This window comes from Neolamprologus multifasciatus, chromosome 23 (genome assembly GCF_963576455.1).
Source record: "Neolamprologus multifasciatus chromosome 23, fNeoMul1.2, whole genome shotgun sequence".
In the NCBI taxonomy this organism is placed as follows: domain Eukaryota; kingdom Metazoa; phylum Chordata; class Actinopteri; order Cichliformes; family Cichlidae; genus Neolamprologus; species Neolamprologus multifasciatus.
Window position 1 is genome coordinate 8,466,351 of NC_140460.1, and position 19,414 is coordinate 8,485,764.

The 19,414-nt window shown below is 38.7% G+C and overlaps 2 protein-coding genes across 2 annotated transcripts; both read right to left on the reverse strand.

Moving 5' to 3' along the window:
- Positions 1-1,261: 1,261 nt before the first annotated feature.
- LOC146490973 (GTPase IMAP family member 9-like) lies at positions 1,262-2,714 on the reverse strand. The gene is made up of 2 exons (XM_085150250.1): positions 2,045-2,714; positions 1,262-1,389 (listed from the first exon to the last, which is right to left on the reverse strand). The coding sequence occupies exons 1-2, from the start codon at positions 2,712-2,714 to the stop codon at positions 1,262-1,264; spliced, it is 798 nt and encodes a 265-aa protein (XP_085006376.1).
- Positions 2,715-6,781: 4,067 nt separating this feature from the next.
- On the reverse strand, positions 6,782-19,372 carry LOC146490974 (GTPase IMAP family member 8-like). The gene is made up of 6 exons (XM_085151189.1): positions 19,084-19,372; positions 15,240-15,941; positions 13,786-14,484; positions 12,592-13,362; positions 12,328-12,495; positions 6,782-12,245 (listed from the first exon to the last, which is right to left on the reverse strand). Exons 1-6 carry the CDS (start codon positions 19,097-19,099, stop codon positions 12,043-12,045), a joined length of 2,559 nt encoding a protein of 852 aa, XP_085007315.1. The 5' UTR covers positions 19,100-19,372; the 3' UTR covers positions 6,782-12,042.
- Positions 19,373-19,414: the final 42 nt, after the last annotated feature.

Below are 19,414 nucleotides of genomic sequence, written 5' to 3' on the forward strand. Positions count from 1 at the left end.
ACAAAGAGAACTGGCTATCAATAAAGGTGCAGATTTGGCTCTTATAGTGCTGAAATGTGTACACCATTACATCTAATAATGCTTAAGCCAACATTTGCACTTGCATAGAACAACTGGCCAGAAGCACTGTGGAGGTGATTTCCAACCTGGACAAAATTTAGCACACTTTGAGCTCCCTCTGCTGTTTTAGGAACTCACTCTAGCATAAGAACATAGGCTTTAAGGCATGTAGACATGGAATTGGCAACTGTTTAACTGTCAGTTCTCAAACGTCATCAAACTTCCCCTAACTTTAAAATGTATTTGGTCTTATGTTGACCCTTTAAATCTAACTCCTAGCCCCCCACAGTGGTAACTTATCCTTTTGTTTTACACAATTTCGAATTCCCTTCTAGATGCAGTAATGTGTAGTCTTTCAAATCTTTTTACACAGGAATTTCAATGTTTCAGTCAAACTCATAGCTGTCAGGTGATAGCCATGCTTTTCCGAAGAAAATCCGTGGATATCAATATGTCCTTATCCGGCTTTCTTGGCTGATTTTTGCATCTATTTTTTCCTCTTTTTCATTTATCTTCTTCTTGACCTGGTTATGAGTTGGGTCATGTGACAGTGCTAATCAAAGCATATGATTAAAACAATATAAAAATAACATACAACATAAAAATCAAATATACATTCGTCCAAATTAATTGCATTCTATGTGCTCAAATGTTGCGCATGCTGGACATATTTCCCCTCTTTGTTGTGACGAGAGTTTGGGGTCATTAATCAAACAAAAGTAATCCAATACATTGATGAATTACTCCCAGGAGAAAGTAATTTGTTTAACATTACTCTTACGTTTCTCTGTAAAATGACCTGAATCACATTGTCTCATGATTACCAGGTAACAATATAAACCTATAGGCTACAGTAATTCGTGGCAACAAAAATCCCTACAGCCTGAATGCACATCACTACTTTTACCTATTGAACGTCCGGGTCTGGCTGCTGGGCTTGGGTCGGCATTGAACTACTAGGAGAGAACCAGTTCTCCAGTCTCATCCCTAATAATCATCCCACTCTGACCTACAGCGTAGCACTACTATACAAGTGATAGAGCCAGTGTACCAAAATAATTATCTCTTCACTCTACACCCACCCACAGCCTCACTTCAACTGACATTTTTCAGTTAGTAACCCCTGATTTGTTATTCTTAATACTCACTCAGTGACTTGTATTTCATGCGTCTCACACATTCCTTGATGTCATTTTGCAGCTCAGGGAGTGTTTCCTTGAACCCCATCATCAACTCCAGCTCTCTCCTCCTGTTTCGGCTGCTTCCTCTTGAACTTCTCCTCATTTCTTAGGTGGATGTCGTCTCTGAATGTCAGGTCCAAAGGAATGACTAGCAGAGTAACACGAACTCCTACTGGGCTCAGTGAAAAATTTCTTTGTCTATCTCAACAATCATTGTGACTTGTTGGCCCGAATCCTCCCCCTCTTGCATTTGACATTGTTCATTCTGACTAGATGCAAAGACTTCTTTATGCAGGAGAGTATTTCCTGTTGCACTCTTTCCAACAGTCTTCTGACCAAGCAGTACTATTCTCAGCTCCTGTAGCTTATTACTGGAAACTGAGAAGAAGACAGCTGTCAGAGCAAAGTGAAATGGGAAAATGTCATGTTGCATATGATCTGAGTGAGGATGCTCTGTCACTGGTAAGATTATACACTTCTGTCTATATTGTCCATTTTGAGGGGTGAGGGGTGGTCGTTTCTGAGTTCGGTAAGATGTAATTACCTGGACATTGTGTTAAAGCCAAGTTATTTGACATGTGACAGACACTATACTGCTATCATTACTGAATAACCATACTGTGGCTATTACAGTCACTCATATCCTCTGACATTTTCAACAAAAGGTACTGCTGTTCTTTTGAAGTATATTTCTGTGTTTTGTTCATCTCTGCTATCTATTTAATATGAGGGTGTGGAAACAGCTCTGACATTGCGGCACGTTTTTACTTGTGACACTGATGCTTGGTGATAGTGAAGCATACCTCCAAGGGATTCTCGTGTGGCCTTGGCTTGACTTTGCCTCAGCATTGCTCCTTCTTTCACCTTCCTTCTTCTCTCTTCGATGGTCTGAAATATCTGCTGGTCTGGAGCAAAGTAGCCCCACCCATTTGCTGCCACAGTCTCAGGGATTTTCTCCAGCAACTCTGAGATTTGTGTACCATCACTTGCATTCTTATTATCAACTACATGATATCTATTTCCACATTGTTCAACTAGAGACTGTAGGGCCTCCCCCTCTCCTTCGATGTACTGCTCTATGCTGTTTGTTCCCAGCCAGTCTCCTCTGGTAAAAACTATAATAGTGTGTCTCCACACTCCATCACCAAGAAGCTCCACATGTGATGTCACTGCATCTAAGTGTTTGGCATTAAGTGATGCATCTGCATCTATCACCAGGAGGAAGACATGGGGTCCAGGAGGGCACAAAAACATTCTGCGCATCAGTTCATCTTTGATCGTTTCAGGAGTGTCGAACACAGGGAAGCCTTTCCACCAGCCTGGTGTGTCAACAAGAATGATTTCAGTTTTAGCCACAAAACCCCAGCGGGCAACAGACTTTGGCGTTCTTTTGCCATCTTCCTGGTCTTTGTACCCCAAGATAGTGTTCCCTACAGAGGTTTTTCCAACATTACGGTTTCCCAGAAGAATCATCTGCAGGAGTAGTTTATCTCTTCTGTTATCGGACAAAACCGTTATTAGGCTTGGAGCTCACAGATCATGTAAGTTGTTAAATTCAGATACAATGATTAAATTCCCATAGTTCCGATATATTTTAGTGGACATTTGCAATACACCATACTGACATCTATAACGACATTGAGAAAAGAAAAATCACTTTTTTTAAATTCATATTTTTTGTGGCTTCTCAAGATATTATTTAACCTGACATTTTTATAGATCAGTTTTTCATTTTCTGTGCTTTCTAAAATAGTTTTTAAGTTAAGTTTTAAGTTTTTAACATTTACAAAGTTCCCCCTATGACATCTCTCCACCTGTACTTAAAAAAAAGTTTGTCATTTTACAAGACTTTCATGTGGTGGATATTTTTCTGGATTGAAACTATGTACTGTACTGCCTATGCAGTAATCTGCACAAGGATGCAAGAGCATGCAATACAGTAAGCTTTTGCTCGAGTGCACCTTCTGTCACACTCACCTGGAATGAGTGCTTTCATGTCATGTCTTTGGTCCTCGGCCTTCATCCTTCTTTCTTCTGCCCTCTCACCTACCTCCTTTTGCCTTTCTTTGATGACCCGGAAAATGTGCTCTTCTACTTTTTAGTAACTGCCACCATTTCCACCTTCTGCAGCAACTTTGTGACCTGAGATAAGTTACTCTTGTCCTTGTTGTTAAATACATGGTACCTGTTCAAACACTCTATTAACCACTCGAGTGCTTCTCACTCGCTTTTGATGTGTTGTTCTATTGTTTTTTCCCAGAGGAAATCCCCAAAGGTGAACAGCATAGTGCATCGCCAAACCCATTCACCTAAGAGCTTCATGTGCTCCCCCACACTCATCTTTTGCTCCACAGAGAAAGCTGAGTCTATTGGAATAACGGGGAGAAAAGTATTTGGTCTAGGCGGTTTAAACCTTTGATTGTTCCCGTCTGGGATCTTAGAGAGGGAAACACAACTCCTTCATCCAGGAATATCAATCACAGTGAGCTTCCTGCCTTCCACAACGTCATGTCTCACTTCAGACTGAGTTGATCTACTTTGACCACACAACCTAACCCTAACCATTTAAAAGCAAAACTAAATTACCAGTTTGTTTACATCCAAACCTTTAGCTGAGAAGATCAAGAATATAACTGCAACGTCAACAAGACTTAAGAATAAAGAGAAAAAAACAAAAATTGCTTTGTTGAAGAAAGTTTTCATTGAACAGCGTAGCAGTTTTTCCTCGTTTATGTTCAAGGTACACAAAACTGTTTGAAGTGGAATTTTGAGTCATTTGATATGTGTTTTTGATAGCCTGCAGGAATTCAATCCATTTTGCCCTTCTGGCCAAACATAACTCAGGTTTAACTGGTGTTATTGTGTTTATGACATTTATTTTCCCTGTTCCATAAATGCTAATATTATTGCACAAAAATAATAGCAATAATGGACAATAAACAGTGTAATCTTAATTATATCAATGATTTATTATATTTGAGATTTTAAAAAATTATTAATATAACATATCAGTATTTTACGCATGAACTTATCAAGCTTTAAGCTATGAAAGCTAACTTGTCATGAGCTTGATTGATGTTGACTTGATGTTTATATCTCTCTCCTCAACGTCCCCGAGCTTTCAGCAGAAGTCAGAATGGACAAACTCTATCTCCAGGTAAAATATTCGAGGAAAATAGGTATTCAGGCATATTCTACTGCCAGTTCACACAGACTGTATGAAGTGAAGCAAAGCCAGCTAACTGGTTTTATAGATACAGTAACTTGAGAACTTAATCGTGATATCAGTGCAGACTTAAAATGAAGAAACCAACACGCCAGCGACTGTAAATAATAGAAGTTATGCTTAAGGTAATTGCTTTCAAAAGTTTTATTTTCCTATTTATAACAGTTGGGTTGGGTTCTGGTCTGTTTTGTTTAAATTTTATTTATTTTACTTTTACATTTTATTTATGCTACTAAAAATAAAATGATTGACGTGAGTTAAATTGATGAACAAAACATTAATCTCTTAGCACATAACAACAGCAAACACAAGCAAAGTAACATTGTGTCTGTTATCTTAGCAGAGTTCAAGGTCCCACACATCCCAGCCGCTTCTTTGAACCAAAGAAATAACTGAAAAACACAATTTCTTCTTAAATCCATGAGATACTTTCACCTGTGATTTGGCAGACTTACAGCATGAATAATTTAGATTACAGTGATTTTGTATAAGGTTTTTGGTTGTCAGTATCAGTCTGCTGAGTTCATGATACATGATACTCCTGTAGCATAAGAGTCCCAGTAGAAGTAAATTTAAATAAAGTTCTCGCTGTCATTGTCTGCATTTAGGACATTTTTAGAAAGTGAAGCATTTGTTTTACAATGAAAAAAAGTCATTTATATATTCTTTTTGAGCTCAAAAGAAAATAAAAGTAGGATAACAATACTATAACAAGAATACTCATCATTTGATTTAATTTGAATAACCAAGTGAAAATCAGCAATAAGCTATATATATATATATATATATATATATATATATATATATATATATATATATATATATATATATATATATATATATATATATATATATATATATATATATATATATATATAATTTTTTTTTTTTTTTTTTTTTTTTTTTTTTTCCAAATGAATGTGGTGCACTTTATCTTGATATATGATGATGTAACACCTTGTCAGATTTCACACAGAGAAATTAACAAATGTTTTGTTTACATTTTGAGATAAACAACATAGTAAAGACCAGTGTTTTACATTTGGGTTAAAAAAAAGTCACACAGATTTAACATGAGCAGCAGTAATGATTCCCCATCATCAAAGTGGCTTCAGAAGCAAAGTGTCAGATAGTATAAGTGTGCATTGTTTTGGAGTCAAATTAGGTTGGGTTTTTTTTGCTAGTGTTAGAATGAGCAGGTTACAAAACAGAAAAGAAAAGATGCCAGACACCACAAGGATTTAGGTTTATGAAAAATTGTTCAGTATTGTTTAATCAAGGGAAAACGCAGTATTCATGTACCAGCAAACTCAAGAATTTAATTCAGTGAGAAGGCAGAGTGTTTATCCATAAAAATAACACATGGAGAACCAGTAGAGTTGAGAGAGATTCTGAAACACAGGCAACAGAAATGCAAACATTTCTGTTATAAAGTAGGGGAGATAAGTAGGGGGTTGGTCGCACTTACTTAAACATCTCACTGGATATTGCATCAATTTCATGAAACAGAAACAGTCCTTATTATTATGTAATACAAAAGGCATGAAGATGCAATAACAGTTATTGTTAGAGGAAAAGCATAAAAGGGAGCAGCGCTAAAAATATACTTCATCTGTTAACTTAATAGAGGGATGAAAATTAACTATTTCCAGAAACTGTAAACTAATTTGGACATCTGCAGAAACAACTAATAATCGTTAACTATTTATAACAGAAGGATGCAGTAATGCAAATGTAAAAGATGTGAACTGCTGTAAAAGCACAAAGAAAAAGAATTCCTCACAACCTGCTGTGCTTTGTGGCTCTCTAGTGGAGGAAATGGCAAACAGCAGAAACTTTAACCCAAGATAGTTTTAGGAAGACGTCTGAAGTGTTCTAGTAGTTAATGGTTGAGCTGTAAAATTACATTAGAAGTTATTTACAAGGTTATTGGACAGAGAAATGAGGCACCAGGGACACACCTGAAATAAAGAAGCTCAATAAATTTTATCTGGTTAAAAAGTTCCAGTTCTAACAATGGTTGCCTAACAATTATTAGTTCCTTAATAATTAGCTAATTAGTTGCATAAAAATACTTTTAAATCAATTGGATATTAAATGAAATTTGCATATAGGCCTATTGTGCTTTGCTTAATTCTTTTCTTTTCATGCAGTTTTCTACTTTTACTCTGCTGCAGAGACAAATATTGTGCCTCATTATATTTATCCGAGAGCGCAGTCATGCCATGAGTTAAAATGTCTTCATGTGAAACCTATCCAGCACTAAGTAATGCATAATGATTGTTATCAATTTAAATTACCTAACAGCATATAAAAACCAGGGGACTCAGTACTTGTGACAGAAATTATCACTATTTACTAAATGTTTGCAAACCAAATAATTAATTAATTAAGAAAATAATAATAATTAAAAGAAAAATCATAATTTTGATAGCCCAGGTCTACACTATATGAACAAAAGTAATGAGCCGCCTACACATTACACCTGCAGGAGCTGCTCAGCTCTGGACAGGTAGGGGAATCCTAAGTTCATTGTAGTGGTGTAGCATAAGAAAATGACTCACCAGAAAAAAGCCACATAATTAATTTTATTGTGAGCTCCAGACTGCACTGGCTCTAAGGTCAACACTTTGTCAATTCATCCAGCTATATAAGCAGATGTTACAGCACATGAGCCATCATGGCTGCTTTTAGCAGCACTTATGTCTGGTAGTTATTTTGAAGCATTAACTAACTAAATACTCAATATTGTTTATTACATTATATTTCAATACTCCATTTTTCTCACATGTCATGTCTCATCTGCTAAACAGGACCTAAGCTGGAATTGCCCTGCACTAGTCCAGCAATCCATCACTATAAACATCTACCCCAACACTGCATATTACCTAGTTTAATACTGACAGTAAATACAGGTCCCGTATAACCTTTGAATAACATGAAATTATCCATCTGTTGTCAGAGACACGTCTCAATATGAAATAACTAAGTCTGTACTTTATCAAATGTCACTAACTGAGGATTAAGTACCTTTAAAAATAATATCACCTCTTCCTCTCTTTTTCACATCTTTGTCTCTCTCTGAGTGTCACACATTTCATTATTACTTCTGCCTGGGAATCTGTACTTTTGTGTGTTTGCAGATATTTGATGAGGTCTTTGAAACTTTATAACCACCACTGGGTCGTACTTCTAACTGCAAAAAGAGAAGTCTCTGTAGAAGATTGTGGGAAAATATCTCTAGTTCTTGACCTCTGTAAACTCCAAATCCAATGTATTTATATAACACACATAAAAAAACTGAAAATTTGCCCAAAGTGCTGCGCAAAAACAAAACAAGAGATAAAACGAAAGATAAAACCTCTCACATTAAAACTCTCATATAAAATAAAACAAAGAGAATAAAAAGAGCATATTAATTCACATCAGTCCAAATGCTAATTAAAAAAAGATGTGTTTTCAAAAGAATTTATAAGCAGGAAGTGAAGATGCCTGTCTAATAGTTAAAGGCAGTATATTCTAGAGTTTGGGTGCCACAATTGAAAAAGCTCATTCTCCTCTAAGTTTCAGCCTCATTTTTGGGACAACCAAAAGCAGCTGGTTGGCTGATCTAAGGGCCCACGAGGGAATATAAGGCTGAAGTTCATCAGGAAGGTATGGAGGAGCAAGACCATTTAGGCATTTGTAGGCCAACGTTAGAACTTAGAAATTAATTCTGTCATTAACAGGAAGCCAATGAATACAGGACAGGATAGGTTAGATATATTCATGCCTGTGTGTACCAGTTAAGAGACGAGCAGCAGCATTTTGAACAAGCTGAAGACGTGAGAGGGATGCTTGGCTGACTCCAGCATAATGTGCACTGCAATAGTCAAGCCGAGTCGAGATAAAGGCATGTATTATTTTCTCTAAGTCATGCCTTGACAAAACTGGCTTAAGCTTTTGCTATTTTCCTTAACTGGAAAAAGCTTTTTTGCAACACAGAACTGATTTGTTTATTAAATTTAAAACCCGAGTCCATAATGACTCCCAGACTTGTGACATGCTGTTCGATATGTTGTTGGCTTGTATGACCCAAGCCAAGCATAATTAATAAGTGGGTTGCATAATTACCTGTGATTGAAGCTCAAAAGGTTCAGAGCCACCAAAGCCTTGACAACTTCAAGGCAGTTTAAAATGATTGGATGGGGGCTGGATTATTAGGTGCTAAAGGCAGGTAAATTTGGAAGTCGTCAGCAGTGAAGGGATATCTCATGTTTTCTAAGAATAGAGCCCAAAGGGAGCAAGTACAAAAAAACAGAAGAGGACCAAGCATTGACCCTGAGGAACCCCACAAGAAAGGGTGGCTGAGGTGGACATAACATGTTTAATATTAACACTGAACCTTCTGTCACTCAAATAGGAATGAAGCCAATCCAGTGCTGCACCTTTAAGCACAAGAATCACAGAGCTTCCAGAATCGTTTGCTATAAAAACCCGTAAAAGTGCTGTTTCAGTAGAATGTAAATGTTTAAAACCAGACTGAAAAACCTCCATAATGTCATTGGTATCCAAAAATGTATTGGATTGGGTAAAAACTATTTTTTCCAATAACTTTGAAAGGAATGGGAGTTTCAAAATCAAATTTGAGCGGGGAATAAACATTGATGGGTCATATGCAGGAAGTACTATTGCTGACCTGCTACACTCAACCTTGTTTACGAAGAAAGAAAGGAAATGATTACATATGTCAGCAGAGGCTTTCAGGGTGGTAGCTTGAGGCACATTTAGAATAGAGCTGATGAGGGATTATGACAATTTCACGCAATTATTTGAGTTTTTCTCATATTTCACTGTATTCTGATAAAATTTCCAACAGTAAGCTGTTGCGGTTTATAGGCTCAGTTGCTCAGTGTCATGTTATATTGACTAAAACTTGTACATTTTGCTCATTCAAGTTTCAGAAAGTATGATTTAGTGTTAGTTCACCGGCTAAAAATGTGTCGAACCAAAGTCTTCAGCCAGGGTGCAGCTCATAAAAAAACCCATCTGCATGACAGCATGTTGTAACCAACTGTAGTATCAGATTTAACAGACTACGAAATGAAAGTAACAGAAAGCTATTCCTGATGATTAATTTTAAACCCTGCTCATGAACTAACTGCAGGGTGTGACGGATAAATTTGCTTTGAAGTGTACTAGGGGATGGCACTGAAACCCACACTGTTTCCATCAGCAAGCAATGGGCGAGCACCTTGCATAGCAGCATTGCTGCCACTGGAGTGAGCACAATTGGAGTGACAGGGTAGTCTCTTCAACAGTGAAAGGTCACTACAATGCCTCTGGGACTGCATTATAGATAGGAGAGCAGCTCTGAGCTTTTTCACACACAAACCATCTGCACATCCAACAGGAAGAGAAAGGGTTTTATTATGTTTTGATTAAGAGTCTCTTTAAAGTTGTTACAGTTAAGATATGTTTTTGTAGTGATAGAAAAGTGGACAGCCACACTGTACACTGCTGTTGCGTAATGCGTCTGTGAGTAAACAAGCGAATAAGGCTCATAATAGTGATTTATGAAGGGAAACTGCTCTTGAAGCACACTGGTATATGGAACTTTGCAGGAAATGTGGTTTAATCGTGGGGGATTAAACACAAAGGTGAGACAGAATTCATGCTAATGTTATTCAAACATGAAGCGTAACTTTGGTCTTCTTTTGCTGCTGGCTGACACTTCCAATTTTGAAATCTGTGAGATCTATCCTTTCATCAGAGACAATGTCTGTCTGTGTATATGCTGTGGGGTGAACAGGGGAATCTGATCTTTGTTTACATCTTGTTGTGGAATCTGTTTACCTGCTCTTTCATTCCTTGTTGTTTTAGCTGTCTCTGGTGGACATGTAAATGGTTTAATGAGTATTAAGCTGAGATTCTCAGGTTTCTGTAAATACCATACATGTCTATATTTAAATAACAGGTCTGGTGCCTCAGAAAAGTTGATAAATTGGGCACTTCAGTGTCACATAAAAAAAAGAAAGAAAAAAGTTGCAAACCCAACAAACTGTACTACTTACCATTTAGAAATGGAAATGGAAAAGAAATCACTTCAGGTCAGCAGGCACATAGCCACAGATGTTCTTTTACATAATGAAAAAAAGCTGAAATTTTATGCCAAAGCAAACCCTAACCCTCTCCATCTGCATACTGATGGAGAAAAGCACTACATAATTTTAAACCTATAAAGACAGGAACCTGAGATACAGACTGAAATACCTTGCCACTTTAGCATCCCCAGCAAGCTTAAAGTAAACAACTTTTGCAAAAAGCTGGCAAGATATTTCAACTTTAATCTCAAGTCATCGCTGACAATGGAACGGGGACATCTAGGTGATGCATACCAACGCACCCATTACCAATGTTAGGGTTACAAATGAAGTTGATGCATTTGTGAGATGGGGAGGAGTAGCAGTGCAGTCTGGTGCTAGTGAGCTAATACTGTAGATACTATAGGTTGTCATACCCCCCACCCTGCAGCTTGATTTAAATTGCATGGAGGCGGAGGGAACAGAGGTAGAAAGCGAGGCAAATGTGGAACCAGAGGACAAAAAAAACCCACGTGGAATCGGAAAAATACAAAGCTACATAGCTGGTCTGTTTTCAGAAGCCTGATGGTGTCAAAACATTCATGTCCCAAGGTTTGAGTTTATGTGGCCATGAGGTTTGCCACTTGGCTTCAGTGTCTGAGATTTCAATCTGGTGGTATAAGTTTTGCAGGGTCATCCACCTTGAGGTTGACCTGGGTGTTGGTGCTATCCATGGTTGAGGATTCTGCAGGCTGCAATCCTGTTTTGGCCTGCAGAAATCCTCAGAAGTCCCCCACCGGCCCTGGCTCTGAAAGACTTCTGTACCACAGATCGGAGAACGAGGAAATGCCACCTTTCTCTTCCTTCCTCATTTCCTCCCATGTCTGCACTTGGGTCTCGAGTGCAGCAAAGAGAGGTGCAGAATGCAGATGAAACCAGTGCCTGCAATGAAGACCCGGTGAAGAGTAGGGACATATGGGGGGAGGGGGGGGGGTTGACGTTAGGGGTAATGGAAGGGGAGCTACCTGGGGTGGATGATGCTGATGTTGTAAGCCTGTCATCTTTAACCTCCTAGGACCTGGCGTCCGCATATGTGGACATCACATTTTGCATTATTTAGACCAAATACTCAATTTTGCTCTACAAGGGCCTGATATCCACTTACAAGGACATTATACTGCTACTGGTCTATCAACATTTTAAACAAATATCCTCATATGTGGCTCTATTTTTTCTTAGAAACAAAAAATCAGTTAAAAAAAAAAATCTGTTAATTCTTTGTTTTTACATTCATCAGGTGCCAATATGCCCAAATATCAAAGAGAAATTAAAAATGCTAATGAGGCTGGGACAAGCAATGGTAGCTTATTTTTCAAATTAAGCTACCTGAGCCAATTCTCCAACAGTTCTCCAACATGAGAGGCGCTACAACCCCTTAAATTCACAGTATTGTTGGACTCTTTTTCTCTACATTTTTAAATTCACTACAGAATGCAGTAATCTTGTCATTTGTTCACTTGGGAACTTCAAAGATGTCTAAAGAAACCATAGATCTGTAGCCTGATGTTTGAGAGAAGTTGAGAGTCAGCTGGTTCTCCACATTTGTGCCGATATGAAGATTCGATAACCAACCCAGAACTTTCTCAAAGTTGCCGGTTGATTGTCTGCGCTCTAAGAAAGACTCAGGAATAGAAGGTGCTGGACTGCTTCCTTTAACTGAAAACAAAACACACATTTAGACTTATTATGTGCTTGATAATACTTTAAATGCTAGGAATGATAATATAATTGGACTTACAATCAGGGATCAAAAATTCCTTGCTGTTTCCAAGAAAGTGTGATAATCTCTCTATATCTTCATCCAGCTTTTTAATTTTTTGGCTGATTTTTGTATCTAGTTTTTCCTCCTTGCCATCTCTCTTCCCCTGACCAGTAGACCTGGTTGCGGGTTTCACCCTGTCACCAACTAATAATAATCATCAAAACATGTTAATAAAAAAAATCATCATTTACAAAATAGGATGAATAGAAACATATTTATTATCTTCCTCAAAATACTCACCCAGTGACTTGGATTTTGTGCCAGGCGCACCTCCCCTAATGTCATTTTGCAGCTCATGGAGTGTTTCCTTGAACTCTTTCATTAGCTCCAGCTCTCTCCTCCCGTACTCCCGCACTAGTCTTGGCTTCAGCACATGTTTCAGCTGCTTCCTCTTGAACATCTCTTCGATTCTCAGGTGCATTTCATTGATGTTTGGACAGAAGAGCTTGCCACTGTTTCCTGCTACTGTTTCCTCTATCTTCTCAAACAGCTCTGTCACCTGATTCATATTCATTTTTTTCATATTGTTAATGGCATGGTACCTGTTCTCACACTTCTCAATCAACCAGCGCAGGGCACTATGCTCCCTTTCAATGTGCTCCTCCAAAGATTTATCTGCTAGTTTGTCTCCATATGTGAACAGAACCATTGCGTGTTTCCATACAGTGGCATGAAAAAGGTTCATGTGATCCTCCAGAGTGACTCGTTGAGAATCTCCGAATGTCAGGTCCAAAGGAATGACCAGCAGAATAACATGAACTCCTGCTGGGCTCAGTGAAAAACCTCGGGCAATTTCTTTGTCTATCTCATCTGTGCAGCATGAGGAGTCCTGCCACCAGCCCGGGGTGTCAATCACTGTGACTCGTCGGCCCGAAACCTCCCCCTCTTGCATTTGACATTGTTCATTCTGAAAGACTTCTTTATGCAGGAGAGTATTTCCTGTTGCACTCTTTCCAACAGTCTTCTGACCAAGCAGTATTATTCTCAGCTCCTGCAGCTTATTACTGGAAACTGAGAAGAAAACAGCTGTCAGAGCAAAGTGAAATGGGAAAATGTCATGTTACATATGATCTGAGTGAGGATGCTCTGTCACTGGTAAGATTGTACATTTATATTTTCTTTTTTTAAAAAGTTTTATACAGCTCCACATTTTCTTTGGGAACGGATTTCTGCATTTGGTAAGATGTAATTACCTGGACATTGACAAGTTATTTGACATGTGACAGACACTATACTGCTATCATTACTGAATAACCAGAAACATTGTATCTATTACAGTCACTGATATCCTCTAGCATTTTCAACAAATTTTGAAGTATATTTCTGTATTTTGTCCATCTCTGCTATCTATTTAATATGAGGGTGTGGAAACAGCTCTGACATTGCGGCACGTTTTTACTTGTGACACTGATGCTTGGTGATAGTGAAGCATACCTCCAAGGGATTCTCGTTTGGCCTTGACTTGACTTTGCCTCAGCATTGCTCCTTCTTCCACTTTCCTTCTTCTCTCTTCGATGGTCTGAAATATCTGCTGGTCTGGAACAAAGTAGCCCCACCCATTTGCTGCCACAGTCTCAGTGATTTTCTCCAGCAGCTCCGAGATTTGTGTACCATCACTTGCATTCTTATTATCAACTACATGATATCTATTTCCACATTGTTCAACTAGAGACTGTAGGGCCTCCCCCTCTCCTTCGATGTACTGCTCTATGCTGTTTGTTCCCAGCCAGTCTCCTCTGGTAAAAACTATAATAGTGTGTCTCCACACTCCATCACCAAGAAGCTCCACATGTGATGTCACTGCATCTAAGTGTTTGGCATTAAATGATGCATCTGCATCTATCACCAGGAGGAAGACATGGGGCCCAGGAGGGCACAAAAACATGCTGCGCATCAGTTCATCTTTGATCGCTTCAGGAGTGTCGAACACAGGGAAGCCTTTCCACCAGCCTGGTGTGTCAACAAGAATGATTTCGGTTTTAGCCACAAAACCCCGGCAGGCAACAGAATTTGGCGTTCTTTTTCCATCTTCCTGGTCTTTGTACCCCAAGATAGTGTTCCCTACAGAGGTTTTCCCAACATTTCGGCTTCCCAGAAGAATCATCTGGAGTTTTGGGATATGTTTCATCTCTTCTGTTATCGGACAAAACAACGATTGGTTAGGCTTGGAGCTTACAGCAGCTTATACTGAGATAAAATTATCAAGGCAAATACAGGCCTGTAAAATCATTGAATCGCAAAGGGCAATGGAAGTATGTGGTAATAGAATTCATTAACATATTCAACACATTAAAATAGTGGACTTTAAAAACTGGAAATGTTTGTTATTGTAATGTCGTTTTAACACAGGATTTTATGCGATTTTTTTGAGGTATAATTTATTATTTTTTTTCTAGATGCATGTATTTGTTTGTAAAATGTCCCTTTATTCAGTCTTTCATTGCATTAAATGTCACTTTTTTCCAGGTTCTCCCTGCACATAATGCTAAAATAAATAGTTTGACATTTACAGATGCTTAAGTTAGACTGGCATTGCTTTCACGTCTGTATGCTTAACATGCAGTTTTAACAACCTGATTTTGTTTGACTTTTGCAAAATCCACCTAACATACTACTATATGAACCTTGTTTAATCCAGTCTTTATTTTAATGCACACATCTATCCAGTTGTATTAACAAATACTTTTACAGGAAGTTGTGTGGTGGATTATTTCCTGGATGGGCACAGTTATGATTCTGGGAAGTTGTATGTCCCATAAAGTGGCAAATTAGTCCTTTCATCTTGATGTTTGCATTTATTGAATAAATATGGTACCATGATGTGCTGCCATTATGTCATAATATATAATACAGGGGATGTGTTTGAGTGCTCCTTCTGTCACACTCACCTGGAATGAGTGTTTTCATGTGTTGTCTTTGGTCCTCTGCCTTCTTCCTTCTCTCTTCTGCCCTCTCAGCTACCGCCTTTTGCTTCTCTTTGATGACTTGGAAAATGTGCTCTTCTACCTTGTAGTAACTGCCACCATTGTACCACACCATCTCTTCGATCTTTTGCAGCAACTTTGTGACCTGAGATAAGTCACTCTTGTCCTTGTTATTAAATACATGGTACCTATTCAAACACTTTTCTATTAACCACTTGAGTGCCTGTCCTTCACTTTCAATGTGTTCTTCTATTGTCTTTTCCCCGAGGTAATCCCCGCAGGTGAACAGCACCATCGTGTATCGCCAAACCCGTTCACCTAAGAGCTTCATGTGTTCCTCCACACTCGTCTTCTGCTCCACAGAGAAAGCCGAGTCTATTGGAATAACGAGGAGAAAAGCATTTGGTCCAGGCGGACACTTGGATGCATTGAGTTTAAACCTTTGCTTGTCCCCCTCTGGGATCTCAGCAAGGGAGAGGGAGCTGCTCCAACCAGGAGCATCCATCACAGTGAGCTTCCTGCCGTCCACCAATCCATGTCGCACTTCAGACTGAGCTGTTCTTGTTCGGCCACACTCAAATCTCTCCTTTCTCAGAATGGTGTTACCAGATGAACTCTTGCCAGCCCATCTACTCCCTATGAGTATGAGCCTGATCTCAGTCTCCTCTGAAAAACAAAGAAAATATTGAAACTTTTTTTTGTTGCAGATAAAAAGAAATAATATTGTGTTCTTATTAGGATTGTGAAACATCTTTTTTGGATTGATGATAATGCAGCTTGTTGTGACCAGATTGGCACAGAAGCTTTAAAATAGAAAGCGGGCTTATCTCCTCAAAATGAGGAGCAGAATAGAATCATTCAGCGTGACATTGTTATCACCACAGTTGTCTCCACTGCTTTAGATGATTGACACAAGAGGAACGTTCTAAGAAATTTGTGCATGGTAGAGTTATTTCTGACCCTTTCATTTCTGTCTGAGGAATAACAAGTCAAAACTAAAATAGTGAAACATTTTTAGAATGACCCTGAACCAAAATGAATAAGTGATCAGAAGCAACAAGAGGAAAAAGAGAAAATATTAATTCAGATAAGAATGCCTCAGTGCCTCTTATTGACAGAATATTCAGTTGAAACAGCTGAAAAGCGTAGGCTTTATGATGCAATGCAGTGCAACACACAAATGATCTTTTCTGGCATCAAATATATAAGCTCAGACGATACTATAGAAGGCAACAAAGAAAACTGCAGTGTCAGAACACGATTAAGAAGTTAACCAAAAGCATAATTTTGCAGGGCTGTTTTTCTTAGGAAAGTTTTTCTCTCAACTGTGTTGACATATACAAAGCTTCTTGGGCGGAGCTCTCATAAGGAGGAATGTTTGTCAAAAGGTTGCTGGGAACTCAAGCTGTTCTTTCCTTCCTGGCAAAAAAGGAAATTCTGGCATAACTGGTTTAGTGGTATGTCTCCTGTCTAAAAGCAAATGCCCAGACTGGTGTTTTTGGCTTTGTTTCTGTTAGCTAGTGGCTAACGGGGCTCTCAAACCTACAACTACATGCTCCAATTGCAAACACATGAATTTTGTCTATGACCTCTAGTTATTGAATCCAAATCCAAACAAATACATTTAATAACAATTTAGGAATGTGTTTAACAGATTTCTTTCTTTCACATCATTGCTTCTGACTAGGGTTGCCAACTCCCTGAGAAATAAATAAGGGACACCTCGTGGCCAGGGCCGGGCGACCCAGTTGTCTTCACCCTTCCCAGTGTGGTGAATTTTTTAGCTCTTTTTTTGTGTGTGAAATTATTTTTTTAACCATTTGACTTGAATTTGATTTAAGTAGATGCGTATTCTTTGTGATATCAAGACATGGGAAACAAAAATCATTTAGCCATTTATTTTTAGCTCAAAATGACAACATTAACACAATAAAACAGGTCTCTTTCTTAAACAGAAGCCTGTCATGCTTAACTTTTGAGAATAAAAGTAAATCTTTCTTTAAAAGAACTCTGTCCTGCTTAACTTAAAATTATATAAATTAATAGAAAACAATAGAAAGAAAAATATTCTTGTAACAGTGCACATTTAGTGCATTTAGTGCAATTGGCTTCAGTAGAGGCATTATTTCAGCTTCTGCTCCCGTTTGTAAACCCACTTGTTCCCATGATTACGCATCATAACTCATCATCATTATTCATCTATGTATTACTTTTATGTATTACTCATCTATTTGTTGCAATATATCCTTGCAGTTGTTTATTACACAAAATAAATTATATTATCACACTTCTGGCCACATAGCGCTGATATTCACTGCACATGCCCATTTTAACCTTAACCAGAGGGTTTAAAAACAAACAAACCAGTGTTTACCATATCTGCTTCTGCCGTGGCCTGGTGGACAAAATTGGTTAAGGGTTCCCCGAGCTTTCACGCCCCTCCTGTTCTTCATGTGCCCACCATTAGAAGCATGCCTATGGAAAAAGTACGCCGGCACACAGTGCAGTGCGCTTTATAGGTGTTTTCCTTTTCCCATTCCTCCCTGTTCTTTTGCAGCCTTTTTTTCTTTCTCTGAGAGGAACAAACATTGCTGGGCTAATGCTGGGCTCACACTCTGCGATTTTTGGCCCATTTTGAGCCGATTTTTGAGTCGTGCGACCAATTTGGTGATCGGCCCGATTTTGGCCTTCATCGTGCATCGTGTAGTATACGTGGGGTAACGAGAAGCGATTAACACCTCACGATCATCAATCGCTCGTGAGGGTGTCACCACAGCCGCTCACACTGCGCACGCGGAAACACGTAAACGTCGGTGAAAAAGACGGAGCAGCAGTGCAGCGTGTGATCTGGACACAAGCGATGGAGGCACAACTTGTAGAACTTTGGAAAGCTCATCCGAGCCTTTTCGATGTGGCATCACCAAATTATCACGACCACAACAACCGTGAAAATAGTTGGATTTACATTGCTGCTCAATCACAGCTGATCATGTTTTTCATTAGCAATTTAGCAAAGCTGATGGTGGTGTGTGTCTGTGTGAGTGAAAGACAGAGAGGGAGAGCGAGCGACAGATTTTCTGTTATAACCTTCATTTTATGGAGGCACAGTGTGACTCAGGTCGCGTCAGAGCATCGGGCGGTATAGTGTGAGACCTGCATCGTGACCTACGAACCCATAACCCATGCGAGCCAATCGTGCAGTTTGAAAATCGCACAGTGTTTGCCCAGCTTCAGGTGTACTGTCGTCTGAGACTTGCACCGCAGTGTCGGCGTTTGTTTCCCTGTTGGCCATGCTTTTTGTTGTGGTCATCTGTTGTCTTCCGGTATTTTCTCCGCAAGCGACCTTTCCTCAACCAATGAGATGAGCGGTAATCTGAATTGTCATACTCGAATTGTCATAAGTGTGCTGTTAGCTCATTGGTCACAAAGCAGGAGCGGGGCTGGGAATTATGTTTTCAAACAAAGCGTTAATTACATTAAAACTTATAGACTACTTTTGATTCTCACTGTATTACGGGACAAAGTGCGTCCCTTTTCAGCTCAATACGGGACGTGTACTTTTGTTTCTAAATACGGGACGATTCCGTTTTTTAAGGGACGGTTGGCAACCCTACTTCTGACTAACTGGTATTCACAATCTGCAGTGAAAAATTAGCAAACAACAAAAAAGCATTGTGGATAGACTTTATAAGTTGTTTCGCCTTGTGATAAGCCTCAAGTACATTTTGCAGCTCCATGATTAACTTTTATTCAAATTGCTTCAAAAAAGTAAACAATATTAATATAATTAATTAATATATTAACTTACCAAGATTGGCTTCCATTTTTCCTACTTCTGTTTTAAAAGTGCCTGTGAATGGTCCCAAGCGCTTCACTGAGGTCGAGTGGATAAAGTCTGCATTCAGGCATATTTTAGTACGAGTTCTCGCAGCCTTGACTGCATAAAGTGTGACTGAGAGGGCAAAGTGTTTGCATCTAAATCATCACAGCAGTGCAGAAATCCAGACTAACTGGTTTCAGACAGGTAGTGAGCGGTAAATGTTATGTCAGTTTAGCCACAGTAAAGCTACATAACTACACTACATCATTCAATAGAAATCATTACATTTGCTTTTTTTTAAAAAAATTAAAAAAAATCT

Coding starts and splice junctions, on each gene's coding strand:
- LOC146490974 (XM_085151189.1), bottom strand. Junction 14,485..15,239: donor CATGAAAACACTCATTCCAG/GTGAGTGTGACA, acceptor GTCCGATAACAG/AAGAGATGAAACATATCCCA. Junction 13,363..13,785: donor CAAACGAGAATCCCTTGGAG/GTATGCTTCACT, acceptor TTTTCTTCTCAG/TTTCCAGTAATAAGCTGCAG.
- LOC146490973 (XM_085150250.1), bottom strand. CDS start 2,714: ATGATTCTTCTGGGAAACCGTAATGTTGGAAAAACCTCTGTAGGGAAC. Junction 1,390..2,044: donor CACACGAGAATCCCTTGGAG/GTATGCTTCACT, acceptor TTACTCTGCTAG/TCATTCCTTTGGACCTGACA.